This window comes from Perca fluviatilis, chromosome 21 (assembly GCF_010015445.1).
Source record: "Perca fluviatilis chromosome 21, GENO_Pfluv_1.0, whole genome shotgun sequence".
Taxonomy (NCBI): Eukaryota; Metazoa; Chordata; class Actinopteri; order Perciformes; family Percidae; genus Perca; species Perca fluviatilis.
Window position 1 is genome coordinate 12,356,205 of NC_053132.1, and position 23,663 is coordinate 12,379,867.

Here is a 23,663-nt window from a genome sequence, read left to right on the forward strand (position 1 = left end):
TATTTAAAAAAAAAAAAAAAAAAAAAAAAAAAAAAAAAAAGAGGAGGGGGGTTGAATCATGAATGTATAATATTGAGAGCTCACTGACGCAGAAGATGTTTAGTATGGATTAAAATTGCTCCCTATGCCGACCCATACTTCCGATTTTGCGCATGCGCACTTCTTAGTGTGTCAGACAGCAGCAGCAGCAGCCAATAAACATGGCTGGTGTTGGTTTCCGACGGTGGGCCCAGGCTCTCTCTAAAGGGAAAGGTTCTGGCATTTCAGCACTTTTGTCGGGATGTAGAGCAGGTCAGTAGTGCTATAGTTTTCGGTCATACTGTCTGAAGAATTTCTCTTTGGACACACTCAGAGTTTAAAGTTTAAAGCCTCGAATGGACGTAACCTTGACTTGCTAAAGTTAGCTTACGCTAGCTGACCCGGCTAACGTTACCGATATTCTGAAGAAAGTAACACTGTTATTTCTTCATTCTCATTCACTTCCGAGCTTCGTAAATTTGGCTTGGTTCATTCAAATATGCAATTGTTTGTGTTTCAGCCTCTGGTGCGACAAAGGATGGTCTACCTGGTCCATACCCGACGACCCCCGATGAGAAGGCTGCTGCTGCAAAGAAGTACAACATGAGGGTTGAGGACTATGAACCATATCCCGACAAGGGCGAGGGGTGAGCTTTATTTTGAAAGAGTCTGTCTTCATTGATAAAGTCATGTGGTTAACTAACTGTCATCGTTATGTTTTTGTAGCTATGGTGATTATCCAAAGTTACCAGATAGATCTCAGCATGAGAGAGACCCCTGGTACCAGTGGGACCACCCTGACCTGAGGAGGAACTGGGGAGAGCCGGTAAGAGACTGATGACTTTATTTCCTGTTATTTAAATTATGTAATGTTGTGATATCAGGTGCACATGTGCAGCCCATCTATTTGCTAGGGATAAGAGCTTATCACAGATATAGCATTACTGTTGTATGTGTCAGGCTACAACTCACAAGAAATTGCAGTACATGGGCTAGTTCCACCAAATTCACAACATGATTTTAAACATTAAATAATTCTCTTATTGCGCATTCTGACATGTTTCACTTATCAAAACAAACACCATACTTGCAACCCATGCATGAGCATGCCAGTTCGCTTTAGCAAATAAATCTGCAATTTTTGAGTGACTATCATAAGTGAAGCATGACGCTGCCACTATATGCATGTAATCAGTAGAAATGCTAAATATGTGTTTGCTGTAATTTGGAAACAGTGTCCCAGTCGGTACATATCTTGGTACCAATTACTTAAAAAAACGGAAGGAACATTTTAAGATATCCCTATTAATAATGTCTGATGTTATGTGTAGTCATAGTGTATTGCTACCGCACTAAAGAGACAAAACACCCACATAATATTGTATAATTTCTGAAGATTGTACATGCATAGTAGACATAATAGAATTGCAACTTTAGATTTTGACAGTTCTATAGATAACAAAGACATTTCTGAAGTGCAGTATATCATTCCTCTGCATAGACACTATTGCTTTTGGATATTCAGACAGTGTTAAGATCAGCTTGATTGTACAGAGACACTGCATTCTCTATACAAATCAGTGCCTCTGTACAATCACCAGTTCACTTAGATGACAGCATAAATAGTTCTTACAGTATGACATTGCCCGTTAATCAGTGATTCTTCTTTGTCTATTTTTAGATGCATTGGAATTTTGACATGTTCATCAGGAACCGTGTGGATACATCTCCCAGCCCTGTGTCCTGGTCCACAATGTGCAAACAACTGTTTGGTTTCATCGGGTTCATGCTGTTCATGTTCTACGTTGGGGAGAAAATGCCAGCTTACCAACCTGTTGTAAGTACAGACCAATGCAACGATTTATTATTTGTACTTTTAAGGGGATGTGAAATGACCTGATCAATTAATCAAAAAGGGAGAAGATTCCTGGCTTTAGCTCACCACTCTGGCTTGTTAAATTATTAGTTTTTACAATTATTTAAGTTGTCTAACCCTCTAACCTTAACCCTGATGTTTTCACCTGCACCTTTCACAGTATCAGATAACAGACACCGTAAAAACGTTTATCAATATGGTTTTAATTTCTTTCATCTTCTCCTTTTACTTAAAATAAATGAACACGTCTGTGTATATTGGGATATTAACATTTTGAATGTCATACATTTGCTTACTGCTTCAGTTATTCCTTACTAACCTGTCAGGTTGTCAACCTGTAAAAGTTGCTCAAATTGCTTTCCTGTTTGACTTGTCTGTCATACTGTAGATCATAACTGCTATTAAGTTCATGTTTTATTAAGAATATACTAGGGCTGCACAATATACATCACAGCGAAAGGCTGCAACATATCCGGATAGACAGAGATCTTTTGTTTTGGTTGAAAGAACATATCAGTAGAAAACTGCACTTTTAAAAATAAACTGTTATTCTTATTTTAGTGGTGCCTTTTATGTTTCAATGTATTCAATGTTCAATTTGTTTAATAAAACAATGTTGGGAATTATTATTTTTTTAAATTTGTTTCAAATTCAACAAGCAATTTTGTTGTATTTTAGAAGAATACTGAAAGCAGCATAATTCAGAACATATTTGACTGTGAAAGAAAACACGGCTGTTTAATCAGCAGATAGGACATAGCATCGCAAAGTTCTGCTCAGACTTGAGAATTAGAAGGTTGGACAGACATCAGTTAAATTTACCATATAGTCTGGATACTTTATTTGCGTAAGTAAAGCAAAGTCTGAATACCTAAATGTATATAATACATTTAATAAACTTTCAGAACATATTTTCCTGTAACATTTTGAAGTTATATCAACTTGTCAACTAATTTGAGAAAAACACCCAGGACAACTGTCAAAGAGAGCTAGATAACAAGTTCTCCAACTAACTAATAGAGCTGTACAATTGATTTTCTTATAATCTAGTGTTTATTACACTAAAAGGTGCTGTAAAGTGTCACTCAGCTTTACAATTGTTTAATTCCCAAAGAAACAGACACTTAAAAAAAGAATGAATAGTACAGAATGACTATGTCCAACTAGTAACTCTGACGTGTTTATATGAATTTAAATAAAGTACCTTGTTTACTGTATTTACTCTTTTCTGGCTGCCTCCATACACAATGACTCCATTTCACTAATGAATACTTTTGATCAATGTGAGTTTTATGAAACATATTGTAGTATATGTTTAGTAGTTTTTGAGTATTTTAATGTAACTTGTATTTAGTGCTGCACCACCTGTATATGAGATGCTTTTTAATTGTGTCCTTTATTTATTAACATGCACATTTTAAATAAAGCATTTGCCTCTCTTCCAGGCACCAAAACAGTATCCCTATAACAACCTGTACTTGGAGAGAGGAGGAGATCCGGAAAAACAACCAGAGGAAGTCAAAAATTATGAAATCTAATGACTAAAATCAGATTCTACCTGTGTATATATATTTCTGTCAAGAATAAAAACTTATGTGAAGTTACATTCGTGTTGTTTTGTGTAAAGTAAGAATGTCAACCTGCTAAGTACTTCACAGATTAAAGGGTTGAATTTTGACTGACAAGTGACAAGTGATTTGGCAATTCTTGGATCCCTCAATATGAATGCAAGCTATATACAAAATACATTTTTGTTGGGTCAACGGTGACATTGGGGTTACCTTAGGCTGCTTCCCTAGTCTTGCATTGCCAGACCTATCTTCACACTGCTGGCTATACCACAGATACATAATAAGACAAAAAAAAAGCTCTGGGTTGTTTACATTTCTTTTTATACCAATCACAATTTTTTTGGGCAGTGCTAAGTTTTGGAAGCAGCGGCAGTGCCTCTGCAAAATAGTCTTGAGAAGGAACTTGTTTAGGTGGAAAACGGCACATAGAATAATAAATTAACTGTTCACAAAATACAGTAACTCAAGCTATTTAAATTAGCTAGATAAATGGTTAAACAATAATAAAAAATAATAATTTGCTCTTACCGATGTATCACCCTGTGTACTTCGTCCATAGCAATCGGCGCCAGTCGATCCCGGAACGACTGGCGGATTATGTTTACATCTTTAGTAAATGCTGTTAACATATTTGTAAACCTTTACTATCATTCAGCAAAAGTACCATACAGGCCTGTCTTATTGCACGATTTTAAAATTTTCGTCAAAACTTGGCATTTTCAACTTGTAAAGTTAGCTTGCTAGCTCGGAAGTTGTTCTTGTTGTTTCCCGCAGCGAAGGGATTTTAACACACAGATTGCAGCAGGGGATGTATCCTAACAATGTACTAACGCTGATCCAGACTAGTGGCTCTCAAACTTTTTCACATCCAGGACCAGGACCCCTAAACTGACACAAATTAGACCATTGACCCCGATTTGATAAGATTTTGTCCCAGGCTCCTGCATTTGATAATATTTTAGCTTTTAGATGTTTTATTACAGAAAGTGTATGAATCCCATGACCAAAATAGTCATACATTCTGCCATTGTTTTACTTATGCGTTGAATTATAATAAAAAATCAATTATTCCCCGTTTTGCTGGGGACCCCCTGTAACTCCCTCAAGGACCCCATGGGGGGTCCGCTGAACCCACTTTGGGAACCACTGGTTTAGGCCACTCCCAAATGACAAATCCGTGTCGGCTACCGTAGCTCAGTGACAACACAGCAGAGTACTTTGATCGGAATCTGCCTGCAGCTAAGCTAAGCTGCTAGCTTGGCTGATAAGTAGCTAGTTCTCCTGTTTGTTGTGAATGCGGACAGTCAGGCTGTGATTAAGACAGTTGACGTGAGTTACTCTCAAAACCGTATTTATCTTTTTTCGCTGGGCCTAAACGTGTCTCACACACCTCTTCTCTGTTTAAATGTGGTAACAAGGGTGGTGGCTGTTTGATTACTAGCTAGCTAGAAGCAACATCGGCTTCGGTTATACATTGCAGGCAAGGTGCAACGTTAACCTGTTAGCTCATATGACTTCTTACTTATGTAGTGGCATGCATGAGACATCAACAGATCCCTTTAAACTATTGGAGTGATAGTTAGGTAACGTTAGTCGGCAATCAAATATTCTTTGTTCAATGTTATTAACTAACGTTAAGGCCAACGCCAAGTGTATGAAACGTGTTTGGAGCGGTAGTTGTCAGGTTAGCTTACGTTGATTTAATTTCTAGGTGGTTTGGCGAAGATTTAATACAGGTTATATCACCGGTAACTACAATGAAGTTACTGTGATGTCGTTGACTTATAATGTTGGTATAATAAACCTTGTGTAACACCGGTGGAAGCTAGCAGTATGGGCAAACGTAAGTAAACGTTAGCCATCACTTTCAGGAAATAGTCCGAGGCAATCTGTCAGTAAGTGTGGCACCCTGTTGGACCTAAAGTTAGAGGATTATTTAAATTGTGAGTGCAGATTTGTAAGGTACTTAACGATGTATTGTTAACCCATAACAATACCATGCTCATTTTCAGGTTCATACTTGTGTTTTGCGTTTCTACTAGAACACGTTTACATGCTTTAATGTAAAAAAATAAATAAAAAAAATAACATTCTTTTTCTCATACTGTCTGTCTGGATATATGTATTCTGTCTGAAAAGATCTGTTTTAGGGGCTGTCACTTTAAGCCCCCCTCCTGAAAAAGCCCAGTCAGCTCTGATTGGTCAGCGTTTCTGAGTCCGCCGCATCTGCGCACTCGCCAGGTCGTGTCCAGATAGTAATGCAAGATTTGCAAGTGTCTCGCAAGATGGTTGAGGTTAGGCATCGACCTCAAATGGTAAGGTTAGGATAGGTCGACTCGTCTGGCAGCGAATTTTAAAAGAGTTTTTGCAAATCTAGGGTTACTATATTGGCACCACCCTCTCGGCATCTCTGCACCCTCATTGCAGCCGGGTAATGACTGTAACAGCAGTTTCTGAATACAGGCTGTGTGTGCATTTCTCTTTGTAATGAGCGTGATGATACTTTCACAGTATTAATATAGCAACCCAACCTGCTTTATAATTAAAAAAAAGACATAGAAATCTCTCTTTTTACAATATAGGACCTTTAAGCAAATACATGTATTATCTTTGATGTAATGGAGTCCTCCCCTCTCCAGGACTTGAAAATTATAAAGGAATATGAGGCTGAAGGAGATCCAGAGGACTGCCCACCAGGCGTGGAGTCCTGCCGAACACCATCCTATCCACCTGGCCTTAGGAACATCAGCACAACAGCTTGATGCCTCTTTCAACACTACAGCTGCCCTAGAGATATTTGAGGTGGATTTCTCTGACCCATCTCTGGAGATGCAGCTCAAAGGGTCGTTACCCACCTCAAACAGGTAATTTCTAGAGGTACACAAACAAGATACATGATACTACCACTGTTCATATCAGCCACCGTAGAGAAGAGATGTGGCTTTGTACTTTGATACAATACTTTGCTTCCTGCTTTATTTTGGTACTGGACTATCTCATTTCTACCACTATCCACAGATATTTACTGTCACAGAAGTAGGGCCTGTGTATATTTGGAAGCTCCAATATTTTGGTAGTAGTCAGGATTAATTTACCATCCTGGTAACACAGAATATTTATTAATAAATTCAACACACGCTTCACCCTTTCAGATCTGCGTGTTATCAACCTGTGTTTAAAGTTTGCATTGGAGAAAATATTTGCTTGATTAATTTGAAAATTTAACCTTGAATAATTATCTTGACACATAAGTCACAAATCGTCATCCTTGCTCTCAGTCTTCTGTAGTTTGAAAAAGAAAAGTGTCTAGTGTTCACTTCAAACTATTTGGGCAGAGTTTGAAACAAATCTTGGCTGATTCCAAATTTAAACACTGGATTCTTCTTAAATTCATTCCCATCTGATTTCTACCTATTTTTATTATTCTTTTTTAAAAATTGAGGGCGACTTTGGCTCAAAAGGCAAAGTGTGAGACAGTTAAACATATAGCGTTTGTAGCAGCATGCAGAGGATTTGCCTAGCTAAAGACCAAGTGCACTTCAGCTTTTGCTACTATGAGTATGCCATTTGTAGGAAATAACTCATATGCTTTTCATATTCCATAGGTTGCACAGTATTGTATGGGTGAATTTCGGAATGGGAGCAGATGGTACTGGAGGGAGACTGGTTGGTGGCAGTGAAAATGGCACATTAACTGTATACAACCCAGAGGTCATAATGAACTCCGGTGCAGACGCAGTAGTGGGACAGTCTGACAAACACACAGGACCCATCCGAGCACTCGATTTCAACCCTTTTCAGGTAAATGTCTTCAGTCAAAATCGCCTGTGTCCTTAGAGACTGTTCATACAGAAGGACTTCTCTTTCCTGGTGCTGTAGTAAACACTATTCATCATTCTCAATTTGTCCTCTCCCTAGAGTAATCTCCTCGCTTCAGGAGCAAATGACTCAGAGATATATATCTGGGATCTGAACAACTTTAGCAGTCCAATGACACCAGGAGCAAAGTCACAGGTGGGTGCGTGATTAAGAGATCATAGGTTTAATGAAGCTCATTTTCTGTCGTGACAGATGAGTTGACGCCTTGTATTGATCTTGACCTAATTAAGTGTTGTGAGTCAAAAAACCAAATACAGTATAAACCATAACTGGCAGCTTTTTTCTTGTTTCGTTACCTTTGTAGTTTAATCTCTGGGAATTAAGACTGAAAGAATGTTTTGTTATGGTTTCCATTTCATGTGTCGTGTAACTTCCCTTAGATAATGGGGTTAATGATGCCCTGCCACATGGACATTTTCTTTATAAAAGGATAATTTTTCAAGCAAGCCATTCATCATTGTCATAAAAGCAATTTACTTATAATGAATATCTCGATCCTACATCACTATCAGCAGCTTTCTCTTAAGGGTCAATTAAATAGATCCAAACAGTGTCTGCATGGCACAGGCCTTGCTATATCATCATTTGAATATCTATCTGTCTCAGACTCACAGTCAGGTTTGATTTGACAGTAACAGCCTTCGTCTCTTCTTTCAGCCTGCTGAAGATGTCAGTGTTGTGTCCTGGAACAGGCAGGTTCAGCATATCCTGGCCTCTGCTAACCCCAGTGGGAAAGCAGTCGTGTGGGATCTGAGAAAGAACGAGCCCATCATCAAGATCAGTGACCACAGCAACAGGGTTGGTGGCTTGTTCTTTTTTTTTTTAAATGGTGGCTTTTATAAAAAATACAAGCAAGTCCAATGTTATCTTCTGCAAAATCACCGCAACTTTATCTTTCATGAATCAATCAATAAGGCTCATCTGCCACACTGCAGTAACATTTTCGGATGATGAAAGTGCTCATATTATGCTCCTTTTCAGGTTAATAATTGTATGTAGAGGTTTTAGCAGAATAGGTTTACATGGTTTAATTTTCAAAAAACACCATATTTGTTGCTCCTCTTTTCACCCTGTGTGTTGAGCTCTCTGTTTTAGCTACAGAGTGAGGCATCTCACTTCTGCTCCATCTTTGTTGGGAGTCGCACATGCTCAGTAGCTAGGTACTACCCAGTCAGAAGCAGAGTATGAGTGCGTGCCATTCTAGCAGCTAGGCGAGCATTATAACGTGTTACAAAGTGATGCACATTTGTCACGAAAGTAAAGGCTGGACTACAATAGAGCTGTTTGGAGCAGTTTGTGGACAGTGTTTTCTGTTGGAGATGGTAAGTCCCTAACCTATAACGTGCACAAACATTAAACATTTGGATAGCAGTTATTCACAGACTTTGTCAATTTGTACACAGTGGCCACTGTTCCGCAATCAATGCAGGTCTGATCACTGGCCAGTCAAATAATTTTTATTTTATTGTATACAGTATGCAGTATCATAGGTACGTATACCATTTAAAAATTTATAATTTGTGGTTTTCTATAAAAGAAAATCTCAAATGTGAATATTGCTAAAAAAGAAAACATTTAAGTAGGGCTGCAACAGAATGAGAATTCCCCACCTTGCTTCTCTTAGCTATACTTTTTATTTGTTTTAGATAGATACTCAACATTATTACTCAAGTTGTTTATTCAATACACTTTTACTTGTGGTAATGGCAGATATGTTATTCACGCCTGCTGTCCAATTTCAGTAAAATCCAGCGTACCTGCAGAGCAACAGCCACACACCAAACTGTTACAGCTTTCAAGTCAAGTATCAGATTTGACCTGTGAGACTGAAGTTTTAGTGTCTCCGATCATCATCTATTTTTGTGAAAATCGGGTTTCTCGACTGATGATTGAAATCATGAAGGTTTCGGGGGCAGCCTTCATTTTGATCATCTTTTTAGGCCTCCCAGCCTTTTCAGGTTAGACAGAAAGTTTAATTAATAATGTTGCACCATGTAGAAAAATCTCTTTTATCATCCTAAATCGCATCTGTTATGTGATTTCAGATGCACTGTTCAGGAATGCTCTGGCACCCTGATGTGGCCACTCAGTTGGTGTTGGCCTCTGAAGATGACCGACTGCCAGTCATCCAGATGTGGGACCTCCGTTTTGCCACATCACCCCTTAAAGTATTTGAGAACCATACAAGGTGAGGCTTTAACAGTTTGTGCTCATTTCAGTTGTTTAGTCATGTTGCAGAATTTACTGTATGTAGCTTCTGTTTGTGTTTTCTTCCAGGGGGATTCTGTCCATATCCTGGAGCCAGGCTGACTCTGAGCTCCTTCTGAGTAGTGCTAAAGACAACAGGATCCTCTGCTGGAATCCAAACACTGGAGAGGTATATGACGTGAATTGCTGCTTCTCTGTTGTGTGGGAATTGCCGTGCCTCACCTCATTATTGTGACTTAATACCAATGCCATGGATTCTCATGTATCATTTCCTTCCATTTTAGGTGATTTACGAGCTTCCAACAACAAACCAGTGGTGTTTCGATGTCCAGTGGTGCCCCAGGAATCCAGCCCTGCTCTCAGCTGCCTCATTTGATGGGAGAATCACTGTCTACTCTGTTATGGGAGGCAGCTTGAAGGCTCAGCAGCAAAGCACAGCCAATAAGGTAGTGGCTGTTCTCACTGTGATGTATTTAATCCCAAAAAGCTGTGTGCTGTGTTGCATTATTTGTCCACAAGATGGTGTTGGTGTGAAGGGATTGACATTGACTAATAAACAACAATATAAAATTGAATTTGAAAGATAGTTAAATGACTGCCTGGAATTTCAGAGGCAATTGACTGAAGTACGGCTGCAATTAACAATTATTTTCATAATTTATTGATCTCCTGATTGTTTTCTCAATTTAGCGATTAATCTTTTGGTCAATAAAATGTCAGACAAATAATTAGAAAAGGCCATCACATTGTCACAGAGCACAAGTTGACATATTTAAATGTATATTTTGTTTAACCAACAGTCCAAAACCCAAAGATACTCAAACAGCAGATGATGAAATTTTGACATTTTTGCTTAATCATTACCAGAATAATTGCTGATTCGTTCAATCGATTATTGTTATAATTATTATTATTTTAGCTCTGCCCCAACGAGTTGTGCTTGTTTTAACTTTTAACATTTTATTTTACAGATATCTTCCTCATTTGATTCAATGGATCCCTTTGGTACAGGGCAGGTGCTGCCTCCCCTCCAAGTTCCTCAGCCTACAGTCCAGGACACCATAGTTCCCCCTCTGAAGAAGCCACCTAAGTGGGTGCGCAGGCCAGTGGGGGCTTCCTTTGCTGTAAGTGCAACATTAAAATATTTTATAAGCATGTTAATGGAAAAGGCATTTATGACTAAGCTGTTGTTGTGTTGTTGTTTTTTTTCTCAGTTCGGTGGAAAGCTGATAACCTTTGAGAATCCCCAGCTGCCTCCAGTGCAGAGCCCCCAGCCTGTCCCCAGACAAGTGTTTGTGAGCCAGGTTACCACAGAGACAGAGTTCCTCCAGCGCTCCAGGGAGCTGCAGGCAGCGCTGCAGTCGGGCTCCTTCAACAACTACTGCCAGGCCAAAATTCATAACGCAAAGTCCGACGCTGAGAAGGACATATGGAAGTTCCTCCTGGTGGGTCCTCACCTTGTCTTGATATGAAGACATAACACAAAGTCTTTTCTTTCTTTTTTTTAAAAGTGAATTTACTCTCCCCGTTTACAGGTAAACTTTGAGGATGAAGCCCGCGTTAAATTCCTCCGACTTTTGGGTTTCAGTAAAGATGAATTGGAGATAAAGGTATTCTGCCTCTGATAATAAATAATAATAAATAATAAATGTAGCTGTTACTATGGATGCACCGATACCACTTTTTTTAAGACCAAGTACAAGTACTTACATTTGGGTTCTCACCGATACCAAGCACCGATATGAGTACCTAATAACCAGTGCTTAATTTGTAAAGTGGGAGGTCCCGGAGCGCAGAGGGGGGTGGATCCGGCGACTCAAAACGGGGGTTGGAGGTAACGGAACAAAAAAATAAAAATGACACTGCCTAGTAGCTTCTCTGACTAAAAAAAACTAAACAACGCTGTGTGTACATCAGGACAATGTTTATTTTTATTTCAGAACATGCACTGCTTCGATGCGACTAACAAAACAGATAACAACATTGAACACTACACAAACAGCAGTTTATTTTTTTCATTTAGGCGATTAATTTTTCCTGGTGAGACAGGAGGTGCCGGATCCAATAAAAAAGGTTCCGGATCCAACGTCGGATGTGCCGGAACATGTTCCGGCGTGTTCCGGCTCGAATTAAGCCCTGCTAATAACCCCTTTGGGTCTAAGGGTGTTTTCAGACACACAGATGGTTCTGGCTCTGATATTGTTGTCAATTAGAACAAATCAGAACAAAGCAGTATTTTCAAAGTACCATGCCTTTTTTTTCTATTCAAAGCTCAGTGCCCCTGGGCTGGCCATTTCCCTGAGCTAGTGTCAATAAAATGAATCCAGCATTCCTAATATCAATAATAAAATATCAAACTACAGAGTGAAATTCAGAAAGAACGAAGAACGCAAAGGCAGATGACGTCATTTACGTGCATAGCCATGTGGATTTACCGCTCCAGCAGAGAGGATGGTTTGTTTACACCAGCAGCTAAGTTTACAAGATGTTGTCCACATTTAAAGACTTGTAGCTATGTAACTATATAAACAGGTAGACTACAAACCGCTTTTGGTTTAGCTTGTTTGTAAAAATAAATAAAAAATCGCTGTTTGCAGAGTAGCGCTGTGGTTGGTAAAACAGCGCTGTGTAGAGACCGCATGTAGACGGATCAGATTGAAATATCGTTCTCTTCATGTTTATGCCTGTTAAGCTGATGAGAGATATTGGGCTGACACTGCTACTCCAAATATCAGTGTTGACGCTCACGGCCAACAGGCTGCTGATGTGATTCTTGACGAGCAGTTTTTGAAACACGGTTTCTGTGTCGTGGTGACGGCTAGGAAGCTCATACCTCGGCTCCAGTACACTGAGAAGACGTCGAAATCCAGTATTATTAACGACAGTTGCTGGCCGTCAAGTGCAAATCTGTATTGGGTTAGAGCCTCTATTTTTGCAACCAAAAAATCAGCTGGCATTGCTCCTCTTCCGTCGCCTATACCTGCTCGACGGAGATCTTAATGTCATGTTGCTATGAGGTAGTATCAGGTGTGGTAGTATCGGAGAAATTTTATAATTACAAGTACGAGTACATGCGCACGGCATCGGACTAATACCCGATATTGGTATCGGTGCATCCCTAGCTATTAGCTGATATCTTTCATATATATGAATGTACCTGTGACTCATATCCTTTATGTCTTAGCTCTAAAACTGTTGTGGTTATTCAGATTTCAAAATGCCTGGGGAAGAGTCTTCAGCACAATGGACACGGAGTCGATGCCAAAGATCTGGCAGAAAAGATGCAGCGGCTCTCCACCGAGGTCAGCAAGTCTGCACACAAAATGTTTAAATTCTGATATGTTTGTTGTTGTTTGCATACCAAGTTTTGCAGCACTTGTTTACTGTAAAAAATATGCTCTGTTCTATTTGCAGAGGTCTGATGTAGCAACTGCGGTATGTGATGCTAGAACTTCTGGTTCTGTTTCACCAGCAGACTTCTTTAGTCAGACCCCAAAGGAGAACGCCAACTTCCAGATCCCTGTATCATGTGGTAAAATCCCTCATCTGCACACACATCTCAGCATTGAGATTGCAAATTAAACTGCAGTTTATGTTGCTGTGTTGAAGGCTAATGACCTTGTCGTCCCTTTGAAGATACGAATGGTTTAATAAGCCAGGCGCTGCTGGTTGGTAACTTTGAGGGAGCTGTGGATCTGTGTCTGAATGATGGTCGTTACGCTGAAGCCATCCTGTTGTCTATCAGTGGAGGAGAGGAGCTGCTCAAGAAAACTCAGCAAAAATACCTAAGCAATCAAAAGAACAGCATTTCAATGGTAAGATTGTGTTTGATTCATTCTGTTTCAGTTGGTGCAATCACAGAGGGGAAAATTGAATTGAATTTGTTTGCAACTGTAGCTGATATCATCAGTGGTGACCCAGAACTGGAGAGACATAGTGCAAAGCTGTGAGTTGGACAATTGGAAGGAGGCTCTCGCTGCTCTGCTAACTTATGCTCACCCTGAAGATTTTGCCCGCCTGTGCGGTAAGTTGCTCACAAGTGTAGCAGCACATTGTTCCTGCTGCGACTTGCCTCGCTTTCAGGCGAACTCTTCCGTTTCATAAGTACTTGTTTTACTTGCTGAATAACCTTTTTGTTTGTACTCATGCCACCTTATGTCTGTATATTTCTGTAATTCTTCTTGATAGATACCCTGGGAGGCCGGTTGGAGCATGAGAGGACAGAGAAGCGCTGCCTGCAGGCCTGTCTTTGTTACATCTGCTCTGGGAACATTGAGAAGCTAGTGGAGTGCTGGGCCTTGCATAGAGACTGCTCCTCCCCTCTTGGTCTAGAGGTAAAATCTTTGTAAAGGTTTTCTCTGGGCTTGGCATGAACAAAATGCTGTTTTAATGAAAGTGTTGCATTAAGCACAAAAAAGCAAATGTGAAATATGTGTGGAGTCTTGTTTTTATGTGAAAATGATCGACAATTAGAGTAGAATATTAACCTAGGGGAAGCTGGTAAATAGTTTTCATGGTAAGGATCCCACTCATATATGAGGAATTAGGAAGGGTTGCTTGTACTGACATGCAAAACTGTTGTAGCAGTTTGAGAAGAACTTCTAATAGAATTTGTATTGGCTGCAATTACAGCTTACCGTTGTAGCCTGAAGGTAAGCGCACTGAGGAATGTACCAGTCACAGTGACATGTTTGTGTCTGTGTATTTTTCAGGATCTGGTTGAAAAGGTAATGATGCTGCGTAAGTCAATCGAACGCCTCCGCAACAGCGAGGTAGCTGTCCAGAGCCCCATCCTGGCCGAGAAGCTAACCTGCTACGCTGGCATACTGGCTGCTGAGGGCAGTCTGGCCACTGCCATGGCCTACCTGCCTGAGAACTCAGAGCAAGTAAGAGCCATAGCAGTAACCTAATTTCAAAACCCAAAAGTCATAGCTTTTCTCCGTTAGGATTGTGATAAATACCTTTTGTGTGTTTGCACAATTTTGCCTTCCCAGGCTGGGATCACAATGCTGAGAGACAGGCTGTTCCACGCTCAGGAAGAGGCTGCCGTTGGACAGCAGCCTTCAAACTCCTTTAGCAGAGTGAATGCGTCCACAGCTAAGCCCACTTCTGCTGCTCAAGCTCCTGCACCAATAGCACAAATTGTGGTATAAATTTATCAGCAATCGAAAGCGATAATGCATACATGCACCATTGTGTAATTATTGATGTTTGAACTATTCTTTAAGACAGAATGTTATTTTTCCCCCCAACTTTAGAGTCAGTACCAGCCATCTGCTCCTTACCAGGCTGCCCAACAGCAGCCTCCTATGCCGTCGTTTTTTACCCCACAAACTCCAACCAACACCGGGCCTGGTCTGCCGCCGCCTTCTCATGTACTGCCGCCCAGCGCGACTAGCCCTGCCTTGAGGCCTCCCTACCCCCAACATAATGCTCCGGCTCAAGGTTTAACGTTGACTATTTGTATTCTACTTTCAGGTGTTTCAGGCTGATTTTATTTGATGTAATAGTCTTGTCCTTTCTTAGGTTTCCTTCCTCATCAGCCATTCCAGCCTCAGCCTATGCCCATTGGTGGACGCTCAGGCTTCCCTCCTCCAGGTCCTTCTATGCCAGCTTCTAACTTATCAGGACCCCCACTACCGCCTCCGTCATCGACGTCCAAGGGCCTGCCCCCCATGCCCAGCCCCGGGGTGCCACCGACAAGCTTCATGTCGTCTACCTCTTTTCCTTCAGGCCCCATGCCACCCAGCTCCCAACCCGGAGCCCCAGTTCCCATGTACCCAGGTGGCCTGCACAACCAGGGGCCTGCAACCCCCATGGCATCTGGTCCCTATGTCCCTCTCGGATCAGGTTACCCACAGGGAGGCCCCGGAGCTCCTGCGGTAAAGCCCTTCTCGGCCCCAGCTGTGGCCCCACCTCCTACAGGTAGATGCCACTTTGATTTCTAGAGACAGATCTACACATAACAGATGTTAACAGGAATCTGTTGCTGATGCTTATTGAGTTTTATTCCGCTGTCCACCTCATTTGGCTTGCAGGATTCTTTCCCTGGCTGAATTCCCAGTCTGACATTCGAGGTGACAGAGTTAGGGTTGGATATGGAATAAGAGTGCATCGAAATATACACGAGTGACCAGAAAAACAACAGTACAAAATATTTTTGTATTAGATTGCACTCCATCGTACAGGGTTTCTATATTTTTCTGGTCACTTAGTGTATTTTTGGTGGTGTATGCTTGTGCCGCCGTATGCTTGAGAGAAATGTAGTAACTTTATATATTTGTATGGATGTCCGCTTAAAACACAGTAAACAAAACCACAGTTTTTAGGCTTGAATAAAGATACTGTATGTCTTATTTTGGATCATACAGTGTCAGCCCTTTTTAAAGATAATATACACTGTCATATGTTGGTAATGGAGACATATTACAACCTGTTCAATTGATACATACATGTTTGAGCTCAAAAAGATATGCATGTGATATTGTTACTGTTGAGTGATTATTAGGATGCCCAAATTTGCTGTTTTGTTTCTGCATAAACTGCTGAAATATTTGGCTAAATGGCGTGTTTTTGCCATGTAGACTAACCTTGGCTAAATAAATTGTCTTGTGTAGACAATACCTGACTGCTTGAGTGTGAGCACAGGAAAATAATATGCCTCTAGTCATTTAAATTCCCACTCATCTTCTGATTTAGGACCCCATGAAGGCTGGAATGACCCACCAGCAGTACGAGGTGGACCCAGGAAGAAGAAGGTACTCGTGAATTTATTCTATATATATATATCCTAAATTGGAATGATAAACTTTTATATGTGTGAGCAGACTTTCCTTCATTTAGTCTTCCAGTCTACAACTATTATCACTGATCAAATCAAACGTATAATAATCAGGGTTCGACATTAAGCATGGCCCGTGGCCACAAAAAGTCTCTTTGTGGCCACCAACTATCCCCAGCAGGTGGCCCCCTTTGGCCACCATGCATGTTTCTCTTGAGAATGAGACCTGAGAACGTAGAGTCCCTTTCAGTTCAAAACCGATGAAGTAAGAGACTGTGAGAGAATATATAGCCTATGTTTACAAAGAGTTTTCAATTTGAATAAATAATGATATGTTTTAATTCTGTTAATGTCTTGTTATTTAAGGAAGTGTTACAGGAAGGCTGTGTTGAGTTGTCTTTTCTGTTTTGCCTACATTTGGGCCACTCGAAATGTACTTTGGCCACCAAATGTAGGGCCTTGGTGGCCCATGGGGCCAGTCCTTGAAAATATTAGCGTCTATCCCTGATAATTCCTCTTTGTTACAAAAAATCAATCCAAGGTTCTTCTTACCCTGTAAAAAAACAAGAAATCAGCCACAAACCATTGTTAATTATTTTTTTAATACGTTTTTTCATCAATCAAATCCAATGTATTTGTCACACATACAATTATACACAGTACAATGTGCAGTGAAATTCCATCTCAATAAAAACAATAACAATAAAATTATTATTTTATTTTTTTGTTTACCTGAGTTACTCAATCTTTCCACGTATCCCATGTTAACAGTAGAAGAACATCTTGGAGTGAAAGTACCACTCTAAAATGCTATGATATGTAGTACAGCGCTGTGTAGTAGCAATACTGGGCAAAGTAAAATTATTCAACCAAGGGCTCAGTTTAATTATTTAATGTATTGTTCATTCTTAAAGCTGCACTGATGAATATTTGATTAATAACAATAAGTTAAATGACTAGACGTAATTTGAAAGGGGTCGTGCAGAGTGACAAACCCTCAGAGAATTATGACTGTACTCTCATTAACCTAATTTCCATCAGCAGAGGGTGGATGTTTTCAGCAAACAAGCTTTGATAAACCTGCTACCTGGTTACCTGGCTACCTGCTAATACCAAAAATCTGATGGACAATGTTAGCAACTACAAACTGACTAAAATTGAACATCCAGTCAGCTTGTTGTGGAGTTCCTCTGCCTCAAAGTAGCCAAAAAAAAACCCAATATATCTTATTATCAAAGCTTGCTCAGTTTCAGTGTTTTCTAACCTTCCTCTCACTGACTGGATGTTACTGTTGTGTGTTCGTAGGTCCCTGATAACTACACTCCACCAGCCCCCATCACTGCCCCTGTGATGGGATTCCCTGTGGAGGCCCCTCAGCCCCACAACCATGCCCAGGTCCCACCTGGAGCCCCACAGGAGCCCAGCGTGCAGGTTGGTGGGTGACAAGGGGCTGTCATCTGAATTCTCACATGGCAAACGTGTCAACACCTTGTATCTGTGTCCTTGTTTTCCTCAGCTCCTCCAGCAGCTGCCAGCAGAGAGGGTGGAGCAGAAAGAAATCCCCGCTGAACACATGGTTCTCAAATCCACCTTTGACAGCCTGGTGCAGCGCTGCCAGCTCGCAGCCGGAGACCCAGTAAGTCTCACTGCGTTTTGCTGTTTGCAGTAACGCTTGGATTAGTTAAGGCAAGATGTTTGGGTTTCATTGGATATAAAATGACCACAACTAATTCCTTTTCAGCAAACCAAAAGGAAACTTGATGATGCAGTCAAACGTTTGGCATACCTGTACGACAAGCTGAGAGAGCAGTCGGTAAGAAATGATTACATGTGCACAAGGTTATCAAGGAAAACCACATTCCCTCTAATTGAGACCTTATTGATTTGTCCTCTTAAACTAATAAAGATGCTGGTGTTTATTACCACTAAGAGTCTTTACAGTGCACCCAAATCACACAAAAACTGTGTAACCATGCACACGTCGCTGTTGCTCAGTTGCTTTTTTACAACTTGTTTTTTTTTTTCTAACAAATCTCCATCTACCTACATTGCATTTGGGTGGCAGAAGAAGTGATTGTTCACATTGTACGTTTGCTTTCCAGATATTATTTAGAGCATTATGTTGCAATGTCAGGGGAAAAGGAAAACATACAAAACGACAAGTTGGGAAGAGTAAAGACAAACAGCCCAGGGAGTCGAGAATAAACTCCCCAAGCTGAAGTTAGTTTGTTAATCAACAGTTGACACACCCCTGCTAACCAATGTCCTGGGTTAAATGACACCTTTGTAATTTAATTCTCTCCTTCTCTTCTAATAAAAACAAAACCGTTAAAAAAAAAAAAAAAAAAAAGTCACAACCTGCATTGACAGAAAGTGTATTTTTATTTCTACACACACACAGCGAGGTGCAGACCAGTGTAAGCTTCAATGCAGGTTCATCAAAATGAAAATATGTTGTGGCCAGGATAGCTCAGTTGGTAGAGCGGGCGCACCTATGCGGAGGTTCATGCCTCCTCTCTTTCTCTTTTTTTTTTTTTTTTTTTTTTTTTTTTTTTAAGATTCTTTTTTGGGGCTTTTCCCTTTTATTTGAAAGTAGATAGACATGAAAGGGGGAGAGAGATGGGGGATGACATGCAGCAAAGGGCAGCAGGTCGGATTCAAATCCTGTGCCGCTGCAGGACTCTCTCCCCCTTTCACAACTTTCCTATCGATTAAAGGCGGAAATGCCCCAAAAAATAATCTTAAAAAAAAAAAGAAATTAAAATAAGTCTCACAACTTTTCTCCAGCACACCACTGCCGAATTCGCCAAAGATTTTCTGCTGTACTAACCGTTTTAAAGACCTCATATTATGCTCATTTTTAGGTTCATAATTGTAAATTTACAGGTTGTACCAGAATAGGATTACATGGTTTAATTTTCAAAAAACACCATATTTGTTGTACTGCACATTGCTGCAGCTCCTCTTTTCACCCTGTGTGTTGAGCTCTCCGTTTTAGCTACAGAGTGACGCATCTCACTTCTATTCCATCTTTGTTGGGAGTCGCACATGCGCAGTACCTAGGTTAGGACAACTAGCCAGTCAGAAGCAGAGTAGGGCGGGCCCTGACAAGCAAGCTAGTGTGATCCAAAACAAACTCGCTGCAGCCGGTAACCATGGCTTCGTCTCAGCCTTACGTGTTCGAACCCGTGTCTGATCCCGAAACAAAGGCAGAACAACCCGTACCAGCTTTGCAACCTAGACTGGAGCAAGACGTTTCAGAGTGGTAAGTTATTTAAATGTTAACAAATTAGTCTTTCATACGTAACATTTTAATCTGAACTCTTCGGGCCTCGGCTCTGACTAGCTTGGATTGAGGGCGTGCCACGCTAGCAACTAGGCGAGCATTATAACGTGATACAAAGTGACGCAAAATGACGCGTGTTCATCACGGAAGTAAAGGCTGGACTACAATAGAGCTGTTTGGAACAGTTCGCGAACAGTGTTTTTCTGTGGGTGATGGTAACTTTAAGGCCCCATGCCATGGTAACTACTTTTATAGACTAAACATCTGGTGCCACATAGTAACATGATATTTTCGTCACTTAGCTCTCTCACAACATCCTGAACGGGCTCCACGAGATCAGCCGCTGTGTGGCGAGCCAGAACTACCAGCGGGGTCTGGAGGTCCACACCCAGGTGGTCAGCAGCAGCAACTTCAGCGAGATTTCCGCCTTTATGCCCATCCTCAAAGTGCTCATGACCATCGCCAACAAGCTGGGCGTCTAACAACACCAACAACCACACTTCAGTGTTATCATTTTGTTATATATGTATTTATTTCTTTTTGACCTGATGGCGTGCTTTGATAATGAGAATATTTACTGATGATATTGCAGATTGTGGTCTTCATTACTTACATACATGTTCCTTCCTGGAGGCTGGTTTGGGCAGCAAGGTGGATTTTTGTAGAGATTCGTCGATGTTGCTGTGGTTATTTTACGATAAAAATGAATGTAATTCTGAAAGTTGTGATTCTGTGTAAAATCAACAGTTGATGTAATATAATAAGTTTGAATTAAGGCGGTGTTTGTACAAGTAGTTGCATTTTCATAATCCACATTACACTCTACACCTGTGCATATTTTTTGGGGATTGAATACATGCAGTACTCCAACTGCAGAAAACAAATCTAGCAGCTTTTACATCCAAGGTAGGGGTGGAAATGCTAAGAATAAAATTTGGGTTGCACTTACTATATATCCTGTCGGTGTAGTTTGTACCAGGGAGAAACCAGGCCTACACTCATTTTCTGTTTACTAAATAATTTCACGACAAGCATCAAGGAAACTATGTAACATAAATACTGATTGTTCTCTTCACCTGATGTAACAGATTGTGTCCAGTTGATTGTGCCATGAGGGGCTCTTGGGCGGAAGCACTGCAGAAGAATGCCAAACAGTGATTGTCCAGTTGCTGTTTTATTTTCTTCTCCATTTTGTGTTAACGGAGCCCTATTAGCACGGGTAATTTCCTGATAGCCTGTGTGAGTGACTGAATCTTTTCTTTCTTTTTACCCCCTGACTTGCTTCAGTGTGCTGAGTTCACATGGCAGCTCATAAACAAAAATTACATTAATTTATGTTGAACTGCGAATGAAATGACATCTGTGCTTTTCCTCATCTTTCTACTTCAAGTCTTATCCTTTTGTGACACGGAATTAGTTTTGTTTTTTGTTTTAGATTAGCTCATATGATGATACCAACTTAAATGAACTGACAAATGAAAACAGGATATTCTGAGGTTTGTAGCTGGACATGAAGCGGGATAGTTTGGTGTATCATGGCAGCAGAAGGCAGTAAAGTGCCTCAGTGCCCATTTTGGTTGCACAGATATTTATACGATCCATGTTGCTTACTTTACTCATGTCAGTATCTTTTTCAAATAAAACTTCACTTCATAGATTTTGAGACTTGATTCACTTATTTATTATAAACACATTGATACATGTGATTCCCATTTTAATAAGGCATCATTCAGAAAGGGTAGCTAATGGCTTTATTAATGGTTACGAAATCATTGTTTTATCGATTGGTTTGGTCATTAAGAACAACTTTGGGGTTGCAAGGCTTTACAAAATGCCAATGCAATTTATACTTGGCTCAATTATTTACTTTTTCTTTTGGTTTATTAGAAAGTGAAAAAAACTGCAATTCTTTATTAATGGACTTTAATAATGTTTGCAAAATCTGTAAATTATTAGAAAGTGAGCTGACCATGACTATTAATGACATGGTATTGAATTTGGCAACTTGACCCATGGGCTGATTAATGTCTTATTACCTCATTAAGCATTAGTAAATAATTCAATAGTAAAGCCCTTTTTGTTACAGCTTTATAAAAGGATTTCACATTTAGGCATGTGTTTTAGTACATTTTGCCCTTAGGTAAGGTAGACAAAGTGTCATGAACACTTACATTTATTTGACAGCTATAGTTACTTCATATTTTAGGTACAAAACATATAATGAACAATTATAAAATGAAGGAGTGCTATGGATTAAACTAACAGTGTATAAAGCAGTTACAAATCTCGACTACTTAAATTAAACTGCTGCTATCAAAATGTATAATACTAACACTTTACTTTTATTATTTATTTTGCTTCTTTAAGTAACATTTTTTAATGCAGGAAACTGTTACTTGTTCTCGGCTATTTCCATTTTGAACAGCAGATGTCTCTCTCACTCTGTAACATGTTGTTACTGTCAGTGTTGATGCACACAAGTACCACCAGCACAGTGTTCTGCATCTACTCCTACTATTTTATACAGTCTATGATCTACACCCACAGGTAAAATACTTTACTTTAAGATTAAGATCAAGACAGACATTGATCCCGCAAGGGAGAATTACATTTTGTTTCACTCTGTTGTTGGTTAGTACACACAACAGCCTACACACAAAAAAACAGAGCTGATGCTCTATTTTCCTACTTCAACCAAAAGCACTTAAATGCACCAAAAAAGACTGAGGGCGTTTCATAACTTATTAGATTTCATTCACTGTCTAATTCTGAGGGTGTGCTCTGTCAGTCTGCAAGCTTGCACAGGCATGGGCACAGGTGGTTCACGCCCCCCTCCACCATTGGTCCAGGACAGAGTGGACCAGAGAAAATCATGAGTCAGGATCTCGCTTCTGACTGGCCGGTTAGATACGCTGCGTGCTGCGTGGCGTGAATGGGTTTGAACTGCAGTAACCCCCGGTAACCTCCCGTCATATCCGTGTGGGGTGATGCTAATATAATGCAACTTCACACCACACATCACCAGATCATCATACCACAGTAGCGCCCTGAGTCATGCTGTACTCTCCCTTTATGGGGCATGTGGCCTCAGGAGTTTAATAAAGTTGCATTGCGCTGAGTAATCACCTGTGCAAAAACAATCAAGTCCTTCCATTCTATGCTACTTTATACTTCTTATCCTCTACATTTAAGTAGAAAATGTATATTTTTTTTAACCCACTACATTTGTCTGAGAACCGTAGTCACTTTGCAAATTCCCATTTAACTATTATAAAAATATAATTAACGAATACATTCTGAAGTATTATTATAGCTAACTGGCAGTAGTAGTAGTAATTGAAAGAATTAGCTCATTAATTAGGCTATTAACATTTAAGTGATGCTTACACATTTACATCAGTAATTATTATCTAATAATATGATTTACTAATCTGAAATGAATCAGCATATGATGAGTACTTTTACTTCAGTTACTTTAAGTATATTTTGTTGCTAATACAATTTTGAATGCACAGCTGAGAGCAGAGTATTTCTGTAGTGGTATTGCTACTTTTACTTGAGTAAAGGATGTGAGTACTTCCTTTCACAAAAGGTGAGCAGTATGGCGGAATGTAACTAAGTACATTTACTCAAGTAGTGCACTTAAGTACACTTTTAAGGTTCTCTTGCTATACTTGAGCATTTCCATTTTCTGCTTCTTTCTACGTCAAGGGAAATATTGCATATTTCACGCCGTTATCTGACATCTATACTAAAGTAGTACTAACTACTTTGCGTTATGATTTTATATAAAAATATATCAGTTTATAAGATAGGATGCATTGCTATAGATGAGACAACATATAAAGACATGAAGACAACCAACACAGGAAGTTGTTCAGATCCAAAGCATGAGCTCCACCTCCACCAGAAAGTATGCACAATAGTATAGAATACTCTGAAAGGAGGTACTTTTACTTTTGATACTTTAAGTACATTTTGACAATGATGCTTAAGGCCTTTTCCTTGTAACAGAGTATTTGTTTTAATTGTGGTATTACTATT

At 40.0% G+C, this 23,663-nt stretch overlaps 2 protein-coding genes across 3 annotated transcripts; both read left to right on the plus strand.

The window, feature by feature from the left end:
* The first annotated feature begins 136 nt into the window (after positions 1-136).
* ndufb8 (NADH:ubiquinone oxidoreductase subunit B8) lies at positions 137-3,498 on the plus strand. The gene is made up of 5 exons (XM_039787176.1): positions 137-291; positions 539-665; positions 745-844; positions 1,700-1,855; positions 3,340-3,498. Exons 1-5 carry the CDS (start codon positions 201-203, stop codon positions 3,430-3,432), a joined length of 567 nt encoding a protein of 188 aa, XP_039643110.1. The 5' UTR covers positions 137-200; the 3' UTR covers positions 3,433-3,498.
* A 1,155-nt stretch (positions 3,499-4,653) lies between these two features.
* sec31b (SEC31 homolog B, COPII coat complex component) lies at positions 4,654-21,277 on the plus strand. 2 transcript variants are annotated; one of them, XM_039787467.1, is made up of 26 exons: positions 4,654-4,794; positions 6,105-6,329; positions 7,071-7,266; positions 7,384-7,479; positions 8,002-8,142; positions 9,390-9,532; positions 9,622-9,721; positions 9,837-9,998; positions 10,524-10,676; positions 10,767-10,997; positions 11,088-11,162; positions 12,762-12,854; positions 12,967-13,084; positions 13,189-13,367; positions 13,450-13,576; positions 13,741-13,886; positions 14,265-14,438; positions 14,547-14,699; positions 14,811-14,997; positions 15,079-15,477; positions 15,591-15,629; positions 16,252-16,310; positions 17,639-17,764; positions 17,850-17,969; positions 18,075-18,146; positions 19,922-21,277. In XM_039787467.1, the coding sequence occupies exons 2-26, from the start codon at positions 6,127-6,129 to the stop codon at positions 20,099-20,101; spliced, it is 3,672 nt and encodes a 1,223-aa protein (XP_039643401.1). In that variant the 5' UTR covers positions 4,654-4,794; positions 6,105-6,126; the 3' UTR covers positions 20,102-21,277. The 2 variants fall into 2 exon arrangements, with proteins under 2 accessions (XP_039643401.1, XP_039643402.1); XM_039787468.1 differs by lacking the exon at positions 15,591-15,629.
* The last annotated feature ends 2,386 nt before the right edge of the window (positions 21,278-23,663 follow it).

Coding starts and splice junctions, on each gene's coding strand:
- ndufb8 (XM_039787176.1), top strand. CDS start 201: ATGGCTGGTGTTGGTTTCCGACGGTGGGCCCAGGCTCTCTCTAAAGGG. Junction 666..744: donor TATCCCGACAAGGGCGAGGG/GTGAGCTTTATT, acceptor ATGTTTTTGTAG/CTATGGTGATTATCCAAAGT. Junction 1,856..3,339: donor TGCCAGCTTACCAACCTGTT/GTAAGTACAGAC, acceptor CCTCTCTTCCAG/GCACCAAAACAGTATCCCTA.
- sec31b (XM_039787467.1), top strand. CDS start 6,127: ATGAGGCTGAAGGAGATCCAGAGGACTGCCCACCAGGCGTGGAGTCCT. Junction 8,143..9,389: donor TCAGTGACCACAGCAACAGG/GTTGGTGGCTTG, acceptor ATGTGATTTCAG/ATGCACTGTTCAGGAATGCT. Junction 14,439..14,546: donor TGCCTGAGAACTCAGAGCAA/GTAAGAGCCATA, acceptor TTGCCTTCCCAG/GCTGGGATCACAATGCTGAG.